This window comes from Rhineura floridana, chromosome 2, assembly GCF_030035675.1.
Source record: "Rhineura floridana isolate rRhiFlo1 chromosome 2, rRhiFlo1.hap2, whole genome shotgun sequence".
Classification (NCBI taxonomy): Eukaryota; Metazoa; Chordata; class Lepidosauria; order Squamata; family Rhineuridae; genus Rhineura; species Rhineura floridana.
In genome coordinates, this window is record NC_084481.1 from 164,470,128 (window position 1) to 164,495,984 (window position 25,857).

At 42.2% G+C, this 25,857-nt stretch overlaps 1 protein-coding gene across 9 annotated transcripts in view; it reads left to right on the top strand.

The window, feature by feature from the left end:
* The window catches only part of RGS6 (regulator of G protein signaling 6), a 340,045-nt gene extending 317,242 nt beyond the window's left edge, over positions 1-22,803 (top strand). For 8 of the 9 annotated variants that reach the window (XM_061611195.1, XM_061611196.1, XM_061611197.1 and 5 more), the window contains 2 exons: positions 9,541-9,594; positions 20,709-22,803. In XM_061611195.1, the coding sequence (XP_061467179.1) occupies positions 9,541-9,594; positions 20,709-20,759 (105 nt within the window). In that variant the 3' untranslated portion in view covers positions 20,760-22,803. The remainder of the gene's footprint in view (positions 1-9,540; positions 9,595-20,708) is intronic. The other variant, XM_061611198.1, reaches the window with a different exon arrangement.
* Positions 22,804-25,857: the final 3,054 nt, after the last annotated feature.

A 25,857-nucleotide genomic window follows, 5' to 3' on the forward strand; every position in this document is an offset into this window, starting at 1 on the left:
CCTATCTGGCCGAATTAACGGCCACTCTAGGCGGCGTACATAGACTAAAATATAACATAGAGTAAAATATAACATATAATACTAAACAAAACCCCAGTAGTCTATAGACATCCCGAGCAGCAGGTTCACGCACACATACACACACACGGTCTCTGGCCCCTTCAGCAGTTGCTGCTTTTGTAGCTGGAGAGAGACAGGGCCCCGCCCTTCCAGGCCAGGTGGAAATCAGCCAGAAATGCAGGGAGCAGGTCTTGCAGAAACTCACACAGGTAGATGGTCTCTGGCCTCTTCAGCAGTTGCTGCTTTTGTAGCTGGAGAGAGACAGGGCCCCGCCCTTCCAGGCCAGGTGGAAATCAGCCAGAAATGCAGGGAGCAGGTCTTGCAGAAACTCACACAGGTAGATGGTCCAAAATGCTTGGAAGTTGTTTAAAAACACTATATTAGAAGCTCAACTGGAGTGCATACCGCAGATCAGAAAAGGTACCGCCAGGGCCAAGAAGATGCCAGCATGGTTAACGAGCAAAGTCAAGGAAGCTCTTAGAGGCAAAAAGTCTTCCTTCAGAAAATGGAAGTCTTGTCCGAATGAAGAAAATAAAAAAGAACACAAACTCTGGCAAAAGAAATGCAAGAAGACAATAAGGGATGCTAAAAAAGAATTTGAGGAGCACATTGCTAAGAACATAAAAACCAACAACAAAAAATTCTATAAATACATTCAAAGCAGGAGACCATCTAGGGAGGCAATTGGACCCTTGGATGATAAGGGAGTCAAAGGTGTACTAAAGAACGATCAGGAGATTGCAGAGAAGCTAAATGAATTCTTTGCGTCTGTCTTCACAGTGGAAGATATAGGGCAGATCCCTGAACCTGAACTAACATTTGCAGGAAGGGATTCTGAGGAACTGAGACAAATAGTGGTAACGAGAGAGGAAGTTCTAAGCTTAATGGACAATATAAAAACTGACAAATCACTGGGCCCGGATGGCATCCACCCGAGAGTTCTCAAAGAACTCAAAAGTGAAATTGCTGATCTGCTAACTAAAATATGTAACTTGTCCCTCGGGTCCTCCTCCGTGCCTGAGGACTGGAAAGTGGCAAATGTAACACCAATCTTCAAAAAGGGATCCAGAGGGGATCCCGGAAATTACAGGCCAGTTAGCTTAACTTCTGTCCCTGGAAAACTGGTAGAAAGTATTATTAAAGCTAGATTAACTAAGCACATAGAAGAACAAGCCTTGCTGAAGCAGAGCCAGCATGGCTTCTGCAAGGGAAAGTCCTGTCTCAGTAACCTATTAGAATTCTTTGAGAGTGTCAACAAGCATATAGATAGAGGTGATCCAGTGGACATAGTGTACTTAGACTTTCAAAAAGCATTTGACAAGGTACCTCACCCAAGACTTCTGAGGAAGCTTAGCAGTCATGGAATAAGAGGAGAGGTCCTCTTGTGGATAAGAAATTGGTTAAGAAGCAGAAAGCAGAGAGTAGGAATAAACGGACAGTTCTCCCAATGGAGGGCTGTAGAAAGTGGAGTCCCTCAAGGATCGGTATTGGGACCTGTACTTTTCAACTTGTTCATTAATGACCTAGAATTAGGAGTGAGCAGTGAAGTGGCCAAGTTTGCTGATGACACTAAATTGTTCAGGGTTGTTAAAACAAAAAGGGATTGCGAAGAGCTCCAAAAAGACCTCTCCAAACTGAGTGAATGGGCAGAAAAATGGCAAATGCAATTCAATATAAACAAGTGTAAAATTATGCATATTGGAGCAAAAAATCTGAATTTCACATATACGCTCATGGGGTCTGAACTGGCGGTGACCGACCAGGAGAGAGACCTCGGGGTTGTAGTGGACAGCACGATGAAAATGTCGACCCAGTGTGCGGCAGCTGTGAAAAAGGCAAATTCCATGCTAGCGATAATTAGGAAAGGTATTGAAAATAAAACAGCCGATATCATAATGCCATTGTATAAATCTATGGTGCGGCCGCATTTGGAATACTGTGTACAGTTCTGGTCACCTCATCTCAAAAAGGATATTATAGAGTTGGAAAAGGTTCAGAAGAGGGCAACCAGAATGATCAAGGGGATGGAGCGACTCCCTTATGAGGAAAGGTTGCAGCATTTGGGGCTTTTTAGTTTAGAGAAAAGGCGGGTCAGAGGAGACATGACAGAAGTGTATAAAATTATGCATGGCATTGAGAAAGTGGATAGAGAAAAGTTCTTCTCCCCCTCTCATAATACTAGAACTCGTGGACATTCAAAGAAGCTGAATGTTGGAAGATTCAGGACAGACAAAAGGAAGTACTTCTTTACTCAGCGCATAGTTAAACTATGGAATTTGCTCCCACAAGATGCAGTAATGGCCACCAGCTTGGACGGCTTTAAAAGAAGATTAGACAAATTCATGGAGGACAGGGCTATCAATGGCTACTAGCCATGATGGCTGTGCTGTGCCACCCTAGTCAGAGGCAGCATGCTTCTGAAAACCAGTTGCCGGAAGCCTCAGGAGGGGAGAGTGTTCTTGCACTCGGGTCCTGCTTGCGGGCTTCCCCCAGGCACCTGGTTGGCCACTGTGAGAACAGGATGCTGGACTAGATGGGCCACTGGCCTGATCCAGCAGGCTCTTCTTATGTTCTTATGTTCTTATGAGAGATGATATGTTTGCTCTATGGTAGGGTTTTCCCACTGTTGTAAGCTCAGTCTTATACAAGTCAAACAGTTTTAAATTTATATATATCTAAATGAATGACCCTATTCATTACCTTTGCTTTTTGGAGGGATTTTTGTCTTCCTCTGTGAATCAGGCAGCTGATTTGGGGTGTCATGTAAAGGCAGCAAACTGATTTTTTGTTGTTATGTGCCTTCAAGTCAATTATGACTTATGGCAATCCTATGAATCAGTGACCTCCAATAGCATCTAATAGCTTTTATTATTGTGTTTTTACTGCCAGGTAGTGAGAGAGAGGCTAGTGGGTTTTTTTGCCTCAGGTGCTAAAATAACTTGGCTAGCCTTTGGGGTACTATGCACCTTGACTTGGTAGCCACAGCTAAATGTCTTGGGCAGCCTTGGAATGATGACACATCTTGGCAATAGGACTTGCACTCAAGGGATGGAGGAGAAGCAAGCAAGTAGTGGGGATGAACCGAAGGAAGGAGAAATAACATAAACGCAATAAACATGTGGACCCAGATATTTTTCACTGACTTGCAACTAACTGGAATGAGCACTGTACTAATCCAAGCATTTATACTTCAAATAGCTATGCCCACCTGTTTGCTACAACATTGGGTTGAGTTGTTCTTTTGTGGCAACTGCCCTCCCCCCCTTTGTTGTTTCTGCATGCTTGAAAACTGCATAAGGCAGCCCCTGTATATTTGTAGGTGTTGAATTCTGCATTTATAGCCATTAACGGGTTGAACTGTTGTCATGCTGCAGCAGACAGAATTTTTAGGTTTGTAGTTATTCTCCCTGCTGTAAGAGGTACACATGGAATGCTCTGATTAAACAAATCCCAAGAACTTTTACTTTGTGCTGGTTCCAACCAGGCAAATATGACAACAATGATCCAGTCACCCACAGTTTATCATCCAGCAGACTATATTTGTTTATTTTTATTTTATTTATTCTATTTATTACATTTATATCCCGCCCTTCCTCCCAGAAGGAGTGTTAGGCACTAATGCAGCTGATAACCAATGCACACATTATTGTTGTTGTTGTTGTTGTTATTTGAACTGTATCATTATATTTGTCATACTTGCAGTGCAACTCTATATACTTACATGGAAGCTAAGTCTCATTGTGTTCTAGTAAGCATGTTTAGGATTGCAGCCTCAGAATAGCCTTGTTCAGGGGTTACAGCTGAACTAGGAATGCCAGTGTCAATAGAGATGTGGGGGTTTGCATGCTTGTCCCACCCCCAATGTCCCTGCATGTGCCAGCCCTGCCATCTCCCCCTGCAAGCTTCCCATGTTAAGTTTAGAGGTGTCCTCAAAATTGGAACTCTGATGGGATTTCTGATTGCAGAGAGGCTTCTAAGCACTTTTAGTCAAACACATTGGAAAGCCCCCTTCAGACTTTCCTGATCCATGTGGGAAGGTTGGGGGTGGAGCAGGATATTGAAGGTGGGGCCAGTGCGCATGCCCCTTTGCCCCCTACTTGGGCTGGCATTTCCTGTCAGGCATAATGCCTAAGCAAAGCTTATGTCTATAGTGTATGTCAAGTTTTCAGAATGCTTGATGTGAAATATTTCAGTAATCCTTACAAGAACCCAGTAAGGTAGAACAGCATTATTATTCCCATGCTACAGATGGAAGGGTCAGGAAATAGTGGCTTGCCTAAGGCCATCTAAAGTTTTTCATGACTGAGTTTGGGCTCCTTGCTGCTTCAATTATATAAGCTGATATGGTATCTGAACTTATTTGGTCTCAATTACTTTCAGCTTCAGAAAGGCATACAATACATTGCATTCACTGGTGTTGTCCTCTGTCCTGATGGAAAACTCTTTGGTGCAACAGAGGCTTCAGTCAGCAGAACAGAGCAAAGACAGTTTTCACCACTTCCCCTCCAGCTTCTGCAAGCCCCCAGAATCTGTCCCAGAGAGTTGGGGGCAGTGATATGATGTAGATAATTTTTTTTGCAGAAAATTCAATTATATAACTTCATTAGTAACAATGAAAAGATGAAAATTGCAAATAGATATTAGGCAAGCTTGGCAGTTTCAAAATGTTTGCTTTGTTTACAAAATACATGTAAAATAAACCTTCTAAACTAGATAACTCTCTAGGACATCAAAAGAAGTCTTCTGATGCAAACTGAACATTTTCTGATGCAAATTATCCTAATCTCCATAGGATTTTCCCCCCAGACAATTTCCCCATTCAAAATTTTCTAGCAAACTCACATCACTGTTTGAGAGGGTGGCACAGGGAGCTGCAGGAGGGAGGGGCACTTAGCAAAAATGAGCTTCCTATTTTTCTGATGGAAATCTTGATTGTATCAAAGAGCCTCCCATCAGACACCACTGGATACAGCACATCCAGTGGTCCAGAAGTAGGTCTAATCACACACAGCTCTATTCATTTCCCAAAATCTATACATATGAAGCTACCATGTATAGAGTCAGGCCATCTAACTCAGTATTAGATGTAAATCATCCAAATCTTCATGACCTGCACATTCATGACCCTGCTTTCAGATGCAGATCTCTCTTTCTGAACTGGCATTTTCAAACAGGTGTTAGGATAGAAACATACTCACTGTTCTGCTGGTTCCAGTGCATCTCCACCTCTCTCTTCTGAAAATGGGAGTACACCACACTAGTCAAACCACACCCCTTTTTACTGTAAAACCAGGTGGGATCAGCTTGACTGCTTTTTTTTTAATTCATCTTCAAAAGAGATTTTGCACCAGATGAACCTGTTCCCCTCCAGCTGTGGCCAATGGAAACACTTTGCTGTAGGTAACTAGTGTGTTCACAGTCTTAAAATAAGATATGAAAACCCTTTGGTCTCCCAAAGTAAGACACTTTTGGTTTAGAGAGCCCCCAGGAGAAAATATGTGTCAATGTAAAGCTCTCTGATCCCGAACCTGAACGTTTTATAATTATGCATTCACAGAGTTTCCTGCCGCAAAGAGGAGTTTTAAGAATTTGAATTTCAAACAAAAGTCTTCCTCTCCTCTTTAATGCTGGAAGTAAAGTAATTTGAAAATCATTCAGAAATGCATCTGAAATTCCTCACCATGGGGACACTAGCATATAAAATATTTTATTTACAGACATGCAGACTTCTTTTCTAACGTTCTGCGCTAAATTCAAAGCCCATTCCAATGCATTCTCTAATGGGACATTTAATCTATTAAAGTTGTTGGGTGCAATCCAACTTGTATTTACTCCAGGCTGAGGGGAGATGGATGTGGCAGACCTCCGGCTGAGCCAGAAGGGTCCCAGCTCTGCCGGGCTCTGCCAGCAGAGGCCCCTCACCCCGGCTCACCTTTGGGTCCCAATCTGGGCCAAAGTTATGCCAAGAAAAAGGTCAGTCTAAGAAAATAATTATGATAGAAATCAATTGGGAGCACTTACTCACTGGTGGGGTATTTGTGAGAGCCGCCTTTTTGTTTTCCGTTCATATGCACAGCTCCCAGCTGAGCGATGTTCCAATGGCCCAGAGCAAACAGAGCTTCCCGCCTGCTCCTCCTCCATGCCGCTTCCCCTGCATTGGATTGCTCCATTAAGATTCTGAGTATTTTGATGCATATGTCAAACTACTAGAACCAGATGAAAAGAAGTTGGGGGAGGGGCCGTAGCTCAGTGGGAGAACATCTTTGCATGTAGAAGGTCCTCGGCATATCCAGGTAAGGCTAGGAGAGACCCTGCCTGAAACCCTGGAGAACTGCTCCCAGTTAATGCAGACAGTACTAGATGGACCAATGGTCATAGTCAGTATAAGGCAGCTTCCTATGTTCCTATGAAGCACAATCCCAAGGAGCCTTTACACTGAAGCATCTATTTTTGTCTGGCATTCATGAGTTTTGCTGGTGATGACAGCAGTAGGTCTTTGTTCCCATTTTCCTTCCTGCTCTTTATGAGATGTTTTGACAAGAAATACGTGTTTTTGCCTGTCTTTACTACTGGCAGCATGTACCTGATTAATCCTTATACACCAGGGATGGGGAACCTGTGGCCTTTCAGATGTTGTTGGATTCCAGCTCCTATCAGCCTCAGTCAACCTGGCCAATGGTCAAGGATAATGGGAGTTGTAGTCCAACCTCTGGAGGGCCAAAAGTTTCCCATCCTCCTCCTACACACTAGTACTGAACCCTTCAGTCCCAGCCAGTATTTGGAGGGCACAGATTCCTCATCCCTGTTATAGACAGGTTCCTGGCAAAATCTGTTATCGCCCTCTTTCACTTCTCTTCCATCTGCTCAAGAGCCAGAATGTAGATCTGATCTGTACATCACAAGCATACACTGTACCCTGGAGGAGTAGAGTAGTTGTACTAGAAAGAATGAAAAGAGAGTTCTCCAAAGAGCTTGACCCTTTGACATCACCCAACTCTCCTCACCACTACCATCCCCATGCGGTATCAATTGACTGGAAGTTTGCAAATTATCTCTTTGTTCTTATTTAATAGGATTTGCCTTATGCCAAATGTGCTGAGTCATGTTTCTCTGGAGAATGGTAGCATGTCCAAACTTTTGGTGGTTTTCTTATTATAATGAAATTATTTTACTTCTTTTAGTAGATAAATAATTGTAATTTTTTTAAAAAATAGAAAAACAGGTTTATCCTGCCAAAATTTTCTATAAGGGTGCAGCCCTAAGTACACTTTCCTGGGACTGAGCACCATTGAACTCAGTGGGATTTACTCCTGAGTATGTGTATGAATGCATAAGATTCCACTGCCAAGGTGTCAAGTGTTGACTGAATCAGAGAACAGAAAACTTGATCTGATCTCAGAATTGGGATACATTAGAAAGGCAGAATATATTTTTATTCATTTGTAAGCTACCTTGAGTTTCATTTTATCATAGAAAAGTGAGATTGTCATCATTTGTATGTCATCCCATGACACAAAGTTCTCTGGGTGGTTTATAATAGAAAAGCAATGTAAATAGAAAATAAAACATCAAAACATAAAATCAAAACTAAATAAATACAACAAAAACAGAATACACAACATCCCTGACATTAAAAACACAGATTTAAAAAAATGAGACACCCAGACTACATAAATTGTTTAGAAAGCCAGGGTGAATGATAAGGTGTTCACCTGGTGCCAAAAGACCACAAAGATGGTACCAGGCAAACCTCCCTGGGATGGCTATTTCATAACCATGATGCCGCTAGTAATGCCCTGATGGTTACCCACCTTATTTCATTTGCTGAGGGCACCTGAAGATGGGCCTCCAAAGAGGATCTAAAGGTTTGCGTTGGGTGCATACATTTGAGAAGGTGGTCTTTCAGATACGGCTGGTCCCCAGCCATTTAGGTCTTTAAAGGTTGAAATCAGCACTTCAAATTGAGCCCAGAAGTGAACTGGGAACCTGTTGAGCTGGCAAGGCACAGGCATAATGTGGTCAAATCATCCAGGCCTAGTTAATAATCTCACTGCCCTGTTTTGGACCAGCTGCAATTTCCGGACCAATTTTAAAGGAAGCCCCCTGTACAACCCATTCTAGTAGTCTGTGGAAGGTTACCAGAGCATGGGTAACTGCCAAAATAAAGAATAATTAATATGTACTTTTGGGGGGAATCAGACACATTTATCCAACTCTCGTATACCCTATTCCATCCATATATCAGATATGTTTTATATCCAACATGCAAACATCCACACACAAACACACAATTAATGCTTTATTTTCCACTGTGTGTTTTTCAGACTTGTTACCTCCAGGAAACACTTCCACACTGATTTATCTGTTGAGGGACAGTTCTGAGGCTGCATCATGGAATCCCTTGCAAAAGCAGAGGATTTCTGGGTCATGTTTTCATATAGGCACACACTTTCAGTTCACGTGAGCCACAGAGCAGGATCTTTTGCTGCCTGAGTCAGAGGGGAAAGATGGTGCCTCTCCCTGCCCCCAAAGTCCATGTACAGAAGCTGGCTGGACTGGTGATTGGTTTCTTCCAACGAAATAGCATCCTCCACCACACCTGAGGATAACAGGGTGAATTTGGAGGCACAGAGCTAGCCAAGTGGCACGCACAGCTCTGTCTCCCAACATCTCCCCACCCACCCCCATCAGCTATCTAGTGGTGGGACCAGTTCTGGCCTCACCTATGCTTCCTTGTGCCTGCATATTGCAGGATAAGATAAGTAATGGTGATGATCTTATCTTTTAGGGACTTCTGATAAGCTTTTAAGGAACCCCAGACTTCCTCAGACCACAGCCTGAAAAGCACTGTACTATAACCATTGTGCATGTCCTATCTCACAAGTGTCTAGTTATATACAACAGCATAATAAAACTGAGTAGTTTGGTCTCAAAGGATATCGGCCTTGATCCAGTGCTCACCCTGAACAACTCATGGTCCCAGTTAGGAATTGCATCACCATCCAAATCAAAAGACACATGCAAAATTGCAGGGGAGCCTGCTTTCATGGGTGGCTTCTTCCTGTTGGATATGGGCTATTATGGTTCTTCAGTGGTTGGTGACTACCATCTGCTGTTTGGGAAAGTTTAGGCTTCATCCTGTACCACAGAAGGGAAAACACAGGGATTTTTTTAAAAAAAATGACAGATGCAGAATGCAGCATTATAGATCTTTCTCTTGAACTGCATAAGTTTGGACTAGCACTACAGAACTACATTTTAAGAGAAGAGAACAGGATGTTTCCCAAAGGGAAACAGTATACGAATATTACAATACAATAGCTGGCTGCAAAGAGCAGTTGCCTTCTGTTTGAGATGTTTCATCTTTCTTATTTTCTTTTGCTAATGCTTTTAAATCAAAATTTTAGCTGAAGGGATTCTTTTTCTTTCTTTTTCTTTTTAGTATTTTTTCCATCCTAACTCTTTTTTCCCCTTCCAAAGCCCGAGAATGAGCAAGGTCGTAGAACTTCTCTAGAAAAGTTCACTCGCAGCATGGTAAGTTCATTTTGCTTTTGCTTTTCTTTCTTTTACCCCCTTTCTCTTCAGCATTTTCTTTTATTTCAGAAATTATTTAATTTAATTTTTTAACAACTCCTTTGTGGTTTATTGCTATACAGCAAAAAGGTAAAATTACATGATGTGCAAATTTAGTCCATTGTGGTTACTCTAATCTGCCATGAGCAGAAGACTCCCCCCAGGGCAATGTGTTTAACAGATGTTTAATGAACTTTCTTCAAATCATTCTCCCAATAATGGTCAACTGACAACTTTCATTTATTAGTAGCACATGCAGACTCTGCACTGATTCCCAAAAATCTATTACAGTTCTGTTGATCTAACACGGATGTCTCAAACGTCTTGAATGATCAGCTATGACTGAATACTGTGAATAATACTATCTTATGCAAAGAAGCATGAAACTGGTTCCATGAGCTCAATAGAGTTTCATTAAACGTACCTTTTCCCCCCTGACACAGCAGCCCCAGTGCCACATGACAAATTGCTTTCTGAAGAGAGTTTCAAAAGTAGTTTGTGATCTGCCTGGGCGGTTAGCAATCCAAAGAAAAAAATGTCAAAAAACACTCTGGACTTGCAAAAGCACATTGTGGGACCTTAAGCTGCCCTTTGAACCTGGCCAACAATTCCTCAACCATTCATAAGAACACAAGAAGAACCTTGCTGGATCTAACCCAAGACCTATCTTGTCCAGCATTTTGGTGGCCAACCAGAAGCCCACAAATAAGGCATAAGCACAGCATCCCTCTCCTGCTATCATTCCCCAGAAATAGGTATTCAGAGGCATGCTTGCCTCTGATCCTGGAGGTAACTTATAGCCATTATGACTAGTAGCCATTGATAGACATCCTCTATGAATCTGTCTAATCCCCTTTTAAGGCCATCTAAGCTAGAGGCCATCACTGCATCTTGTGGTTGCAAATTCCGTAAGTTAACTATGTGCATAAGACAACTATGAATCAGTGGGTGCTACTAAGTCTTTCCTGTTCAGTCATTTAAGTGGAAGTCACTAACAGGGATACTAGTGAAATCAAGTCTGAAGCTTCTTTTATTCATGCCAACAAACAGTAATTTTGTTTTAACTTTTCTGACCTGGCACACATGAGCTTCATATTCAGGTATGCATACATCAGTAAAAAAAGTGAAAACCTGTGTCAAGTTTCTTTTGCAGCACGCAATTGCACTGCCTAGATATTACTCCACAGAGAAGTCATAGCCACAATATGAATCAAGAGGACTTAACAGCAGCCCCACATCTGTTTTCAGTTTAGACAAAATATATTGGTTCCCAGATCCCCACTTCCCCAAACAGTAGAAAGTTCCAGAGGCAGCTGCTATAGGATCATTTTCTTTGGAAAGAGAATGCTGGAGATTTATGGTGATTTCTGCAATATCTGTTTATTTACAAATATACAGTCAGATCATGACAGACAGCGTAAATCTTTAAAACCACATCAGTTCTTCAAGAGCAAGTGGCAGCCTTTTGAAACCCACCAGCCAGTTGCAAAAATACTCAAGAGGCTTCTGTCTCCACTACTTGCATCCCAGTTGCCTTACTTCCCAGTCCCTCCCAAGCAGGTGAGGTGTATCATAACTAGTCGAGTGCCATCAACATCCACTGAGGAAATATCTTGCAAGTCGTAACTGTCCATACAGGAAATATCTTTAGGTAATATCTTTAGCTGTGAGCTGAATAGAAACTAGGGGGAAATAATTTTCTCATTTGATGGCCATTACAATTACAACTGCACCAAGTATTCTTTCATTTTAACATTTGCCTTGAAATTAGCAGAGATGATGCAGGTGAACAATTACTGAAAAAACACTCTCCTTACTAGATGTTTGTAGTATTCTGATCCTGTTTGGTGCCCTATTGTTCCTTTGGCTTCTGCCTTCTTCTCCCTTGTCCTCATGGTCCTCTCCCTCATTTGCTCACATTGCTATTCAGTCTATTGTCTGTGGCCTCATTTGCACATATCCAGGATGTCATCATGTGGCACCACAAAGTCATTACCAAAATGATGTGGGTCCCCAAGGCCAATCAGATTAAATGGTAGTGAGAGGCAAATGAAGCTGAGGACAAGGAAGGGAAGGAAGAAATTGCAGTAACAAACCACACACCAAAATATGGGCACTGCTTTTCAGCACTCTTGGAAAGAAGAATAAGGTAAGTAGTTTCAACTTAGCCCTAATTACACTTTGATTGTGTATGCTAATATGTAAAACAGGGATGGGGAAGCTGTGGCCCTCCAGATGTTGCTGGACTACAGCTCCCCTCAGCCCTGACCATTGGCCATGCTGGCTGTCCAAAAACATCTGGAGGGCAACAAGTTGTTATTTATCAACTGTTTTACACAATGATGATGTAGAATAATCTATAAGGCTTCCCTCTTGCTTTTGCTTCTTCTTTCATTCTTGTTTTCCCTTTCCATTCCCTTTTTTTTCTTCTGCTGAGGGCAGAACTACATGTTATATGTAGTTTCATGTTTGTTTTTGAATTGTTTCCCCATCCCCCGTCTTTTGTGACATGGAACCCCTGAAGCTGCAATTAGAAAGGAAAGAACGTAGCTTCTTAACCTTTTCCCTTGCTCTGCTTTTCTGCTGAAAAATCACACATCCCCTGAAGTTGTTTTTACCCTACCCCTCTAATGCCTGCTAGAGGCAAAACACATTTTGCAAAAAGTAGCTTTTTTTCTTAATGAACCAACATGTGACCATGTCCTGAAGGGTATTTAAAACTTAATAGCTGTATCTTATTTAAGAACCATTACTGGCTTCTAAGAAAGACTTTGAATTTGTCTTCCTTTACTAGGAAATCTCAAATCGTATCAAACAAAATCATGTATGCTTCATAGCGTCTTCAGTTTTCCTGTTATATTAGTCAGTGGCGGCTGGTAGCTCCATGTCAGTGGGGCTGTGGAATCCGCTCTGAATTTTAGTCTTAGGTGTAGGACTAAATTCCAGAGTGGATTCCACTGCCCCACTGACATGAAGCCACCAGCACCATTGTATACAGTGTAATAGATTTATAAATCAATAGTAGGCACATATAATCAGAACTGGAGACAAGTGCTTCACCAGCCCCCCACAGAACTGGTCTCAGGCTTAGTCCCTTTCCTCTCTCTCTTTTTCCAGGAAGACAACTCTCCTGCTTCCTCTCTAGGTCAGAGATACAGGTCACAAGAGAGGCTGTTGCAAAATGTAGTCTCAAGACTCCACAGTCCCATTACAACAGCCTATGAATTTGACCATGGGCTCATCCACACAACAATTTAGTGTCTGGTGTTACTTGCATCTTCTTATAATTAGTATGGTTCACATGACGTTGCAGGCAAGCAGAAGCTATCACACAGTTTCCCCCTTTTAATCCATATTAACCCAATCTGCTGATAGTGTGAAAAGGAAAGGAAAAACCATCTCAGCTGCACTGCACTCCTCTTTGTAGGTACTTTGCTTTGATGTTTTTTAGTGGGCGGGCTCTCTTACACGCCATTGCCCGTTCTCTCTCTCTCTCTCTCTCTCTCTCTCTGCCGCCTGCAAAAGCTGCCACAGCTGCTGCCTACTTTGCTTTTCACTCACTCCCCCCCTCCACCTTTTACTCAGGCTTGGACAATGGAGAAGGGAAGGGGGGTCTAGTCAGTTCCATTTTTTCTTGTCAATTGCACACTGAGGTGCTCTCCCAGCTTCAGCCTTGAACCAGAGGGAGTAAACATGTAAAATTAGAGGGCAGGGCAACAAGGAAACAGTGACACTAACCCTTCCCAGAGGAACGCCTACTTGTGTGAATGGAAAACAGCAGTTTGGAAGCTACCATTGAACAAGAATTGTGGACCTTGAATATCTGTTATGATTGTAAAAGTAGCATCTTTAGTACACAGTTAGGCTCCCGTGTGGATAAGACCTATGTAGGAAGAGGGTTATATCACATCCTTTAATTAGTTGATTTTAGAGAGGACTGAGGCATGCTGAAAAACAGCCAACAGTTGTGATCTATTCTGCAACTAAGGATGGGGGAGAGATTTGGTTTGGGAATCTGCCTAGTTTGCATTTCCCAAAACAAAAAGGTAAAAATGCAGTTATCCTTTGGAATTTGCACTTCTCTGATGTTTGCAATGCAGTTCTCCAACACAAAAATGCATATATTAGGTAAAAGTATGCATGAAAATGCATTTATTTGTGAAAACAGCTTACAGAAATCTAAGAAAATGGCTTGTAAAAAGTAGGCAAAATTGCATACAAAATGTGTATATTAGGAGAAATGTGCACTAAAACACATGAATTTTCATGAGGACTTTTTTAAAAAAGAAATTTGCAAACTGATACCGAAATGTGGTAAACTGAAGATTAGAAAAAGAGAAACTGGGAGAAACCGCAATTGACAGATTCATCCATTCCTAACTGCAACTGACTTAAACTTCTTTGGAGGAGGGCTTATAAGCAGAAGTTTAGAAGGACAGTTCAGGCACAATTGGACATTATATCAGAGCTGAGGTTGTGCTGTCCCTTTCTGCCCTCCTCTTTGCAACAGCTCTAGATAAGCACAATGTGTGATGTGATGTCACCGTGCTGTGCACTGCACTGCCCCCACAACTAAAAGCCAATGGTGTGCATAGGGATGGCAATATCTTTATCTGGAGATTGCAAGCAAGAGAGAAAGACATGAAGCTGGCACAGTTCTTGTCTCTTGTGGAAATATCAAAACAGTTCTTACATCGCACAGATATGTACAGTGTTCACCATCTTGCATGTCAGTATAATTGTAAAGCTTATATTAAAAGCTGCCCTTAATGTAGGGCACACAAAGAGGCTGCTTTTCAGTTATGACCATTTATGGCGGTGGGGGCAGCTTTGTCTGAATGCTTGATAGGGAGCTCTACATATAGCAGGGGTGGCTATCCTGTGGCCCTCCAGATGCTGTTGAACTGGAGTTCCCACTATTTCTTGCCATTGCCATACTGGCTGGGACGGAAGAGGGGAGCTTTAGTTCAACATCTGGAGGGCCACAGGTTAGCCGATCCTGACATATAGCAATTGCGTATGTCATAGTGATTGCATGATTGCATAAATTCTTATTGCAAGAGCAGATAGATGTAGTTGGAAATGAAAGGCTCTGGCAGCCAAGCACTGTTACTGTGCAATCTCCAAACTCCAGTCAGATAAGTGCAACATTCCCATACTTGGTGGGCTGCTCTCTAAGTGAGATGCTATTTGTACATCCAGATTGTGATGCTACAGCTAGGTAAGCATGCACAACTCCCAGGGAAACAATATTCAAGACATATGCTTTTGTCTTACTTAAAAAAGAAAACCTATGCAAAACTTCATTTTATGTTGTTGTCCATTACTTTTTAAATGTATATTAATTTAAATCCTCTTTTGATCTCTTTTAATGTGAATTTATTTGTATAGATTTTATGTTTTCTTGCCATTTGTTTTCTTTATTGTTGCTTTTTTTTAAAAAAGCCCTCAGTTGAGCATTTAACTTCGTTTCTTTTCCTAATTTGTGTTACTCTTATGTCTGCAGTGTGTATCATTTCCCCCCAGCAAATTCTAATAAAGGGCTACTTATAACAGGGTATGATCCTTAAGAAAACAGAGCTGCCCCTAGGCACCGGGAAGTGGGGCAGTTGCCCCAGGCCCTGCGCTTTGGGGGCCCCCCCGCTTGGTGATCTGCTCACCAGCCGGCTCCTCCCTCCCTGCCTGCTCGCCTTCGCCACACCAGGCAGGGTGCAGCGCTCGCTCGCTCGCTCTCTTTCTCTCTGCCCAGGACAGGGGCTCGCTCACCTGCCCACCTGCCTGCCATGGTGAAGCCACCACCACCACCACTGCTCCTGCTGCAGTCGGCGAGCAGTAGCCGCCCCAGGGACAGCGAGCTGGGCCGGCAGTTCTGGGACTGGTGCCTGCGCACCTACGGCGACTCGGCCAAGACCAAGACGGTGACCCGGAGCAAATGTGGGGGACCCCCAACTATGCTTTTGCCCCGGGCCCTGCACATGCTAAGGGAGGGCCCATAAGAAAAAGTATGAATTGGAAACACATGGAGAGTTTGGGAATGTTTTATGGAAAATCTTTTCTGGTTCAATAAGAAGTGGTTCTGTGTGCCATATGTTGTTTAGGATTTGTGTCAATGCAGATTCTGAGGGGCCCAGTGCACCAGGTGACCTGAATTAAGGAATATTGTAGCAAGCAATAGATATGTGTCCCCCGAAATGCATTCTCTTGATATCCCTGTGTTATCATCATGGGTGAAGTTTACAATCTCCCAAGAGGGTAGGTCTAATATTCATTGTGAGTAGGGTTGATCAAACTAAAAAAAAAAAAAGTTAGGATAGGATAGAATAGATGAAGAACTGGACATAATTCCCTTTTTCTCCTTGACAATGGATGAAGTAGAGGACTCATTATGTACTATGACTGCGCATTGCTATGTGGGGTCCTACCTAAGGAGATGTTGGAATCTTCACAGGATGAAGGATCATGTCCCTCACAGCTATATTTTGTGAAATGGAGTGAGGTGTCATCAATATGCAGATGACACCCAACTCCATCTCTCCATTCCACCTGAATCAGGACAGGCAGTTGAGGTGCTGGACCAGTGCTTGGAGGCAGTGATGGGTTGGATGTGGGCCAATAAACTGAAGCTGAATCCTGAAAAGACAGAGGTGTTATGTGTCCAAAGTCCTCATGTCTGGGTGGTGGAGAGACGGCTTGTTTGGGATGGGGTTGCACTCCCTTGGAAGGAGCAGGTCCACAGCTTGGGGGTACTCCTGGATTCAGTATTGTCATTGGAGGCTCAGGTGGTCTCGGTGGCTAGGAGTGCCTTTTTCCAGTTCCAGCTGGTTCACCAGCTTTGGCCCCTTTAGGACAGAGATGACTTGGCCAAAATGCTCCATGTTCTGGTAAATTCCAGACTGGATTATTGCAATGCACTCTGTGTGGAGCTGGCCTTGAAAACAACTCAGAAACTTCAACTGGTCCAAAATGCAACAGCCAGATTACTGGCTGGGGTACCCTTTACATCTCATATACTGTAACTCCTGTTTTAAAACAGCTGCATTAGTTGCCATTTCATTTCCGGGCCTCCTTCCCTACTGATCCTCTCGGGTGTTGCGATCAGCAGAGGGAGCCATTCTGGTAATTCCGCCACCCTCAGAAGCTCAAAGGGTTGGTAGCTTGGGAGAGGGCATTCTCTGTGACAACCCCTAAGCTGTGGAACTCCCCACCAAGGACTTCACTGGCAACTTCGCTGTACAGCTTTAGGCGAATGCTGAAGATGCACCTCTTTACCCTAGCCTTTCACACCTAAGACCTATATTTTTAGAACCCACCCTATCTTGTGATTTTAGGTTGTTTTTAATTGTTTTTAATATTGTATTTGAAGGTTGTTGTAACCCACTCTGGGACCTCTGGTGAAGGGTAGCAATAAATGATGATGATGATGGGATTTGTGTGTAGAGACTAGCAATGCAGAGAAAAATCCTCAACCAATCACAAGTGAAGCCAGAGCCAGTGACAGGGAGACCCACCCCTGACTGAGTGCAAGTAAGAAGACAGGTAGGTGGGGCTGGCTGATGGCAGACTGGTTGGGCAGTGCTCCGTTTGCCCAAAAGGCCAACCTCCACTGATGGTGAGGCTTGTAAATGCAAAGATGGACTATTTCCCAGCTCCACTTGGTGAAAGCAAAAATTCAAGGAAGCTGTTTACAGGCAGCCTGAGACCACAAATTCCCAAGCTCATTCTTTCCTGACAGATCTCAGTTGATTAATGAAGTTGACTCTAGTGAAGCAGAGAGCAAGGTTAGCATTTCAATGGATGTGGAACTTGCTTTCATATTAGTTCACTGTCACTGTGTGCATGTGTGCATTCTCTAAGACCTTTGCCCTATCATTGCTTCCTTCTAGTGTCTATATCATACATTCTTTTAGCAGAACCATGGAGGGCTCAGTAATATATGTTGGCAATTGTAGTTCCATCCATTATAAGATGGCTCTCTGTTTCCCTTTGTCAAATATAAGACCCAATGGATAGACCAGTGATACTACCAATGGATGAGACTGTGGAGGAGTCAGATGACTGCAAGAAATTGACCTGTTCATTCATTAAACTCTTTGGAAGAACAGGGGCAAAGAAGATGATGCACAGCTCACAGCTGTTCTCAGAGAATCAAGTCTCTGCTTGAAGGATTTCAAAGCCCACCATCCTGCTTGATACACAAAGACTGAGGCTGCCAACAGTCATACAACAGCTCTTTGAATGCTTCCTCCTGTAGTCATGTAGCCTGTAGTCATATGAGGAGGTAAATCACCTATAACTTGCTACCACCCTTCTACAACTGCTTGGAAAGAAGAGGAAGCAGGGGAATGATAATGCAGAAGCTAACTGTGTGGATGTAGGCTACAGACAGCTGCCATTCTGTCCTAAAATGTTAGGAAAAGGGCTACATTAGTCTATGTATTTCAGAATGCACTTCTGCTGTACCTTTGATCTTCAGTTTAACTTTGATGTGGTGTTAAGCACCATTTTTGGGAGTTCAGTTTTTGAAAAGTTAATTATAAAAATAGCTTCCTTCTCTTCTCATTTCTACTGTGAGCGCCCATTTCTTTTAGTATCTGGGGGATTCAGAAATAACATCCCCCATGTGACTGGAAGCAGTCTAGCTCCAGGTCATCCAAAACCACCCAAGGAAGGAAGGGACAGCTACTCATCCTCAGAGATGGCCCAAAACATTTTGCTGCCAGAGTCATACCAGCAAATGCCTCACCCACCACAAAGTTAAGGTGTATATTACACAAGGTCAGCCAAGTTATTCTGGCAGCTGAGGCAGAAAATCTACAAGTGGCTCCTCTCTCTGGGAGAAAAATACAATAATAAATTAAATAGCTAACATTTTGCTGCCCTTTTATGATATCCAAAATCAGCAGCATGAAGCTCCCTAAGGATAAGGCTAGCCCTGCTTATCATACCTTCCATTTCCTTGAGAACTACAAACAGGTCAAGTGATACAGGAGTCATGGTTGAGATGGGGTACCCTTCCCATTGTCTAAAGACGGTGGGAAGCCCTATCAGACAGAGCAGGATGGCAGGCAGGGCTCTGCCACAGAGTGCTGCTGCATGCCAACAGGCAATAAGGTTTTTGTTTCCTAAAATCCAGAGAGCTACATTTAGAACAGAGATAGCCAGTGGCTTGCCCTCCAGATGTTGTTGAATACCAACTCCATCAACCCCAGGCACCATGGATGATGGAAGTTATAATCCAACAACAACTGGAGGACATTGACTGCCCTTGATTTAGATGAATAGCCAGCCAGAGGTGTCTGGCTGAAGGAAATGCATATACAGTGACAGAGAAGAAAACAAGGATACCCCCCTTAGTTCTCAAGAAGGGTAGGTGACAATCCTGTATCCAATTACTTGTGGATAAACTCTGTTGAACTCTGTTGATGTGCTTCTGAATGGACATGTATATAATTGTGCTGTTAGAGAGGCCAAATCCATTCTCAACTTCAAATGGCTGGATTTGTTTGCAGGGTGCAAGATATTCAGGATGAGGGGAAATTTTGTGCCCTCCAAACAATAGCATGTTGTTTTACACAGATAGTTGTGGGCAACTAGCAGAACTTAACAGCAAATGAAGAAAGGAAGGCTGTGAGTAGAACTATGGGAATGAATGATAAAGCATGTTGGGTTTTTTTTTTCCAGATCAGGGTGAACATGACCTAAGTCTTATTCTGAGAAATCTGTTGCATTCTTTGGGCATATTCTATTATTTTGCATGCACCATTAGCTGCATAAACAAAAAACAAGGGCTAAAAAAACAACCACCATAATTTGTATTATAATCTCAAAACAATAGCTCTGAAAAGAGTGTCTTGAAATAACACTGGAATTGTATCTTGTGATGCCCAGGTAGATACTCACCAGGGACTTATATGGCTACATAGATTTAACGTTGCATCTGTCATGTACTTTCAAATGTCAACTGTTCATCATTCTTGAACGTTGTGGATATCTGCACCAACTGCTGGAAATTATGGTCAAAACGTTGGTCCAAAAGTGCTTGGCTTACCTTCATTTCTAAGCAGGACTGGGCTTGACCAGTACCTATGTATGCAGAACTGGGATGCAAGTGTAATGTCAATGGTGGCCTGGGGGGACAGGGATTTTAAGCTCATTGAATCAAGGAAAACCCAGAGAAAAGAGGAATTTAGGAATCATCAGGTTGGGAGGAGAATCCTTTCTAAACTGAGAGAAGAACGAATGCTTGCCAAGGAATATTAACATATTTTTGCTTGTTGCTTATGCAGCCAAAAATTGAATCTGCATGGTGCCACTCAGGTCTGGCGTATATTCATAGCACATTCAGCAAAATGTTTTTTGGGGGACAAAATAGGATTGGATTTTTGTGAAACATCACAAATTTGCCATTTTGGCCGACATTTTGCAAATATAAATGTAAACATACCCAACCAGATTGCCCTGGTGTCTGGACCAAGCTGAGCACAGTTCTACCATATTTGTAAGTATGGCAGGACGCTTTGCTGTATGAATACAACAAAGCCATGATTACAAAGGAAACTTCTTTTGCAACTAAGTGGGACCCTTTGTAGAGGAAAGGATGTGATAAGATTAACTATACTTACCTAGCCTGCCTTACCAGCTGAGATACTGTATATTGCAGCCCAGCAACAAGCTTCCTAGCCTTTCTAGCAACCCTTTGAGATGCACTGAATCAGCAAGCTTGAACTTGAAACGTTCCTCACTTGGAAGAGCCACAGGATAAGAAAGGTGTCCCTTTTCCCCCAAACAGCCTCCCTGGTGCCCTCCTGATGTTTTGAACTACAACTCCCAGCAGCCAATATGGCCGTGCTGAGTGGGGCTGATGGGCGTTGTAGTTCAAAGCATCTGGAGGGTACAGGTTGGTGAAGAAGGCACCAACATCATGACAACCTTTAATTCTCCTACCTTTCCTCTTTGGTTACTGCACCGACCTCTCAAAATCTCTGAGCAACATGGTCTTTTTTAACCAAGTAACTGCAAGATGTATTCACATCTTTGGCTTTCCTCCCTCCCTTTCCCTTTGTTTGTTTCTCCAGGGGAAGTCGCTGGCAGGCAAGCGCCTCACAGGCCTGATGCAATCTTCTTGACAGCTTCGTCTCGGCAAGCGGTTGCTGGCACCTCCGAAGGACAGCTGCACTCCACCTCCTCCACAAAGGAAATATCATTTGGGGGCAAATGGGTCACTGTATGAGTGTGTGTGTGTGTGTATACGAGAGAGAGAGAGAGAGAGAGAGAGAGAGAGAGAGAGAGAGAATGAGAAACCAAGATGGAGAGTCTGGCCCACTGGAGGTTCCTCTTTTCGTCGTTTACATCAACACTTTTCTTCTTGTATAGCTTTGTATGGCTCTGAGTTCTGTCAAGATAATACTCTGTATCTAAAGTGATTTCAGAGGAGCCCAACTTGTTGTATGCAGGATGCGAACTCAGGCAGAGAGAGAGGGAATTAGGGATATGACTTACTGTAGGGGTCTTAGGAGAAATGTAGGTAAAGAACAGCTGGATGAGACCAGTATTTGTAATGCAGGCACTTTCTCACACTCATACCTGCTGCTGCATGTGTATAGGAATCAGTGTTCATCTTCCACTTACCTAGGTAGTCCTGACATTTATACTACCTGACCGTGGTTCATGGTCATTTTTGCTGACTTGACAGTAACTTCTCAGCTTTGGCATCCTTTCCAAAATCTGAAAGATTTTTTTCTGTTTGAGAGAATAGTGCACTATACACCACAGTGTTGCCATCCTGGAGTGGAAATGCAGATTAAAGTGACAGGAAAATTGTACAAAATACCTGTACTTTTTGGCCACATAACATAGCTCCTGTTGATCTTCGTCTCCTTTCTCACAACCATCTGGGTCCAATAAAATAATAATTGAAAGTTGCTTATGAAAGAAAGAAAGAAAAAGAAAGAAAAGAAATAGGAGTATTATCTTTCACTCTTTAATTCATAGTTTTAAAAGTATGTCTTAGCTCTTCACTCATTGTCAGTAATATTTATCCAAAAATATGCTTGGGGATCCTCCACTGCATAGGAAGAGTTGGCAGCTCAGGATTTGGTCCATGCGAGCCAGACTCTAAGCTCCATGTGAGCTATCTGATTTCAGTAGAGTTGGTTTGCATTTACACATAAAAATGTTGGCCTTGCTAATTGGGCGGTATTATGAAACTGTTATGCCAGGCCTGCACAGCTTGTGTGGTCCAAGCTTATATGGTGGCCTACCAAGTGCTTGGCAACCTATTTGCTGTTACTGTTTTTTGCTGCTCCAGGAAGGCAACAAACACAGGTGGTTTACTGAGCCCCTCACTGGCCACCACCCATGGCTGGTGAGCTACATTCAGCTTGGCACATCACAAGCTGTGGTGGCCTGTTTTATGCACACACATTATGTACAAATACCCTCTTTGAAAAGGTAATCATGGTTTGGGAGAGAAGTTTTTACCTTGTTGTGTGGTTGCACCTTTTGCATATTTATTCCTATTGTGTCTATCTCATGATTTAGTCACAGTAAACCAAATTAATGGACAATTTGAGTAATCTCCCAGCACTTTTAGGAGACCAGAGTATGTGGTCATTTGTGCTGCTAAAATCCTAGTAAAGTTATTTGAGATGCAATTGTCCAGGAATGAATCAAGTCTCTGTTGGTAGAGAAAGTTTAAAAAACAGTCTAAAACACTTTGGTTTGGTAGTGAATGGTTTCTTGTGCAATGTAATGACAGTCAAGAACTTCCATCACAGTGTGGCAATAAATGAGGATGGCTTGAGACTTTGTGTGGTAGCTCAGCTAGGAGTGGAAATGATCTGGCTGATTTCTCATAATTGTTCTCAGTGCTAAGATCTGGGAAATGGGAAAGTACTACAGAGAAACTAGTAAAATATTGTAGCAAAAAATACAAAAATGGTATGAACTCTGCTACCATAAGTGTAAGCTAAAACAAGTTCAATCTTCCAAAAACAATTTAGACCTACTTAATGTCCTAAAGATGAACACTTTAACTTTGGGTCCTTAGATGTTGTTGGACTCCAACTCCCATCATCACCACCAACATGGCCAACGGTCAGGAATGTTAGGGTATGTGGCTCAACAACATTTGGGTACCCAAGGTTTGGGAAGGCTGGTCTAAGTTGCGTTGATATTTTTGTGTTCAACTGAGTCAACATATTTCAGAACTTTTATATTCATAAAAATCCTCTTCTGACTTTAAATTTACATGGAGAACTTTTTTTGCATCGCACAGTAGATGGAAACATATCAAATCGTGTATTCTTAGTGGGGTGGGTGATTCATTTATCTCAAATTTCTGGATAACACCACTGTGCTACCCTTTGCACTATAAAAAGATAGTGTGTGTCATTTTCTATCAGATATTGGGCTACATATCTCAAACCCCTCCCCTTAGATCTAGGTGAATAAGTTATTATTTATCTAGAGCCATCAATAAGTGCATAGTACATTACAGTGGAAAGATAGTTTTTTGCTGCTATCTTAATTTCTAGACAAAGGAGGTAATAAAGGGCAGAGAGAAAGATGGAAGTGAGGGGAATCAAGGGAAGAACCTCTTAGAGCAGAAACTGCCAATCTTTTTGGCCCAGGGGACGCATTTCAAATTCTGAGGAAGTGTCATGGGTACGAGACACAAAATGGCTGCCATGGAGCAATGGCATTACACAAAATGGCTGACATGGGCACATAGCATAACACAAGTAGAGGCAGTTAGTACACTCATTCTTGCTTCCTGCCCTCCAGACAACCTCATGCTTACCATGAAAACTTAACTATTTCCCACTGGTCCTGATTGTAGAACACTCTCTCACACACAGCATAAACAGTGCGCACACACCACCCACATACAGACCACAGATGCACATGCATAGATATCTCAACACTCACACTACACATATACACAGTCACACATATATCTTTCCATCTTTGCCCAAGTGCACATGTTGTTGTTGTTATGTGCCTCCAAGTTGAGTACGACTTATGGTGACCCTATGAATCAGCAACCTCCAAGAGCATCTGTCATGAACCACCCTGTTCAGATCTTGTAAGTTCAGGTCTGTGGCTTCCTTTATGGAATCAATCCATCTCTTGTTTGGCCTTCCTCTTTTTCTACGTCCTTCTGTTTTTCCAAGCATTATTATCTTTTCTAATGAATCATGTCTTCTAATGATGTGTCCAAAGTATGATAACCTCAGTTTCATCATTTTAGCTTCTAGTGATAGTTTTGGTTTAATTTGTTCTAACACCCAATTATTTGTCTTTTTCGCAGTCCATGGTATCCGCAAGGCTCTTCTCCAACACCACATTTCAAATGAGTTGATTTTTCTCTTATCAGCTTTTTTCACTGTCCCAACTTTCACATCCATACATAGAGATCGGAAATACCATGGTCTGAATGATCCTGACTTTAGTGTTCAGTGATACATCTTTACATTTGAGGACCTTTCCTAGTTCTCTCACAGCTGCCCTCCCCAGTCCTAGCCTTCTTCTGATTTCTTGACTATTGTCTCCATTTGGGTTAATGATTGTGCCAAGGTATTGATAAGCCTTGACAAGGTCAATGTCCTCATTGTCAACTTGAAAGTTATATAAATCTTCTGTTGTCATTACTTTAGTCTTTTTGACGTTCAGCTGTAGTCCTGCTTTTGTGCTTTCCTCTTTAACTTTCATCAGCATTTGTTTCAAATCATTACTGGTTTCTGCTAGTAGTAGGGTATCGTTTGCATGTCTTAAATTATTGATATTTCTCCCTCCAGTTTTCACACCTCCTTCTTCTTGGTCCAATCCTGCTTTCCGTATCGTATGTTCTGCATATAAATTAAATAAATAGAGTGATAAAATACACCCATCTCATGCCCTTTCCGATGGGGAACCAATCAGTTTCTCCATATTCTGTCCTTACAGTAGCCTCGTGTGTGGAGTATAGGTTGCACATCAGGACAATCAGATGCTGTGGCACCCCCATTTCTTTTAAAGCATTCCATAGTTTTTCATGATCTACACAGTCAAAGGCTTTGCTGTAATCTATAAAGCACAGGGTGATTTTCTTCTGAAATTCCTTGCTCCATTCCATTATCCAACATATGTTTGCGATATGATCTCTGGTGCCTCTTCCCTTTCTAAATCCAGCTTGGACATCTGGCATTTCTCGCTCCATATATGGCAAGAGCCTTTGTTGTAGAATCTTGAGCATTACTTTACTTGCATGGGATATTAAGGCAATAGTTCGATAATTACTGCATTCCCTGGGATCCCCTTTCTTTGGAATTGGAATGTATGTGGAACGCTTCCAGTCTGTAGGCCATTGTTTAGTTTTCCATATTTCTTGACAGATTTTAGTCAAAATTTGGACTGATTCAGTCTCAGTAGCTTGTAGCAACTCTATTGGTATGCCATCTATTCCTAGTGATTTGTTTCTTCCAAGTATTTTAAGAGCAGCTTTCACCTCGCATTCTAAAATTTCTGGTTCTTCATCATATGGTTCCTCCGTGAATGAGTCTGTCATCCTGGCATCTCTTTTATAGAGTTCTTCAGTGTATTGCTTCCATCTTCCTTTTATTTCATCTCGGTCAGTCAGTGTGTTCCCCTGTTGATTATTCAACATCCCTACTCTTGGTTTAAATTTCCCTTTCATTTCTCTAATCTTTTGGAATAGGGCTCTTGTTCTACCCTTTTTGTTGTCCTCTTCTATTTCTATACAGTAACTATTGTAATAGTTTTCTTTGTCCCTACGTACTAGTCGCTGTATTGTTGCATTTAGGGTTCTCACTGTGTTTCTATCTCCTTTTCCTTTTGCTTTCCTTCTCTCTTTAACAATTTGAAGAGTTTCTTCAGTCATCCATTGAGGTCTTTCTCTCTTTTTAACTAGAGGTATTGTCTTTTTGCATTCTTCTCTGATAACGTCTCTGACTTCATTCCATAGTTCTTCTAGTTCTCTGTCAACTAAGTTTAAAGCCTCAAACCTGTTCCTTATTTGATCTTTATATGCTTCTGGGATGTTATTTAAATTGTATTTTGGCATTATGATTGCTTTGTTGTTGTTCTTTAGCTTTACTCTGATTTTTGATACGACCAGTTCATGATCTGTACAGCAGTCTGCTCCTTGTCTTGTTTTTGCAGAAAGTATGGAACTTCTCCACCTTCTGCTACCAATTATATAATCAATTTGATTCCTATATTGAC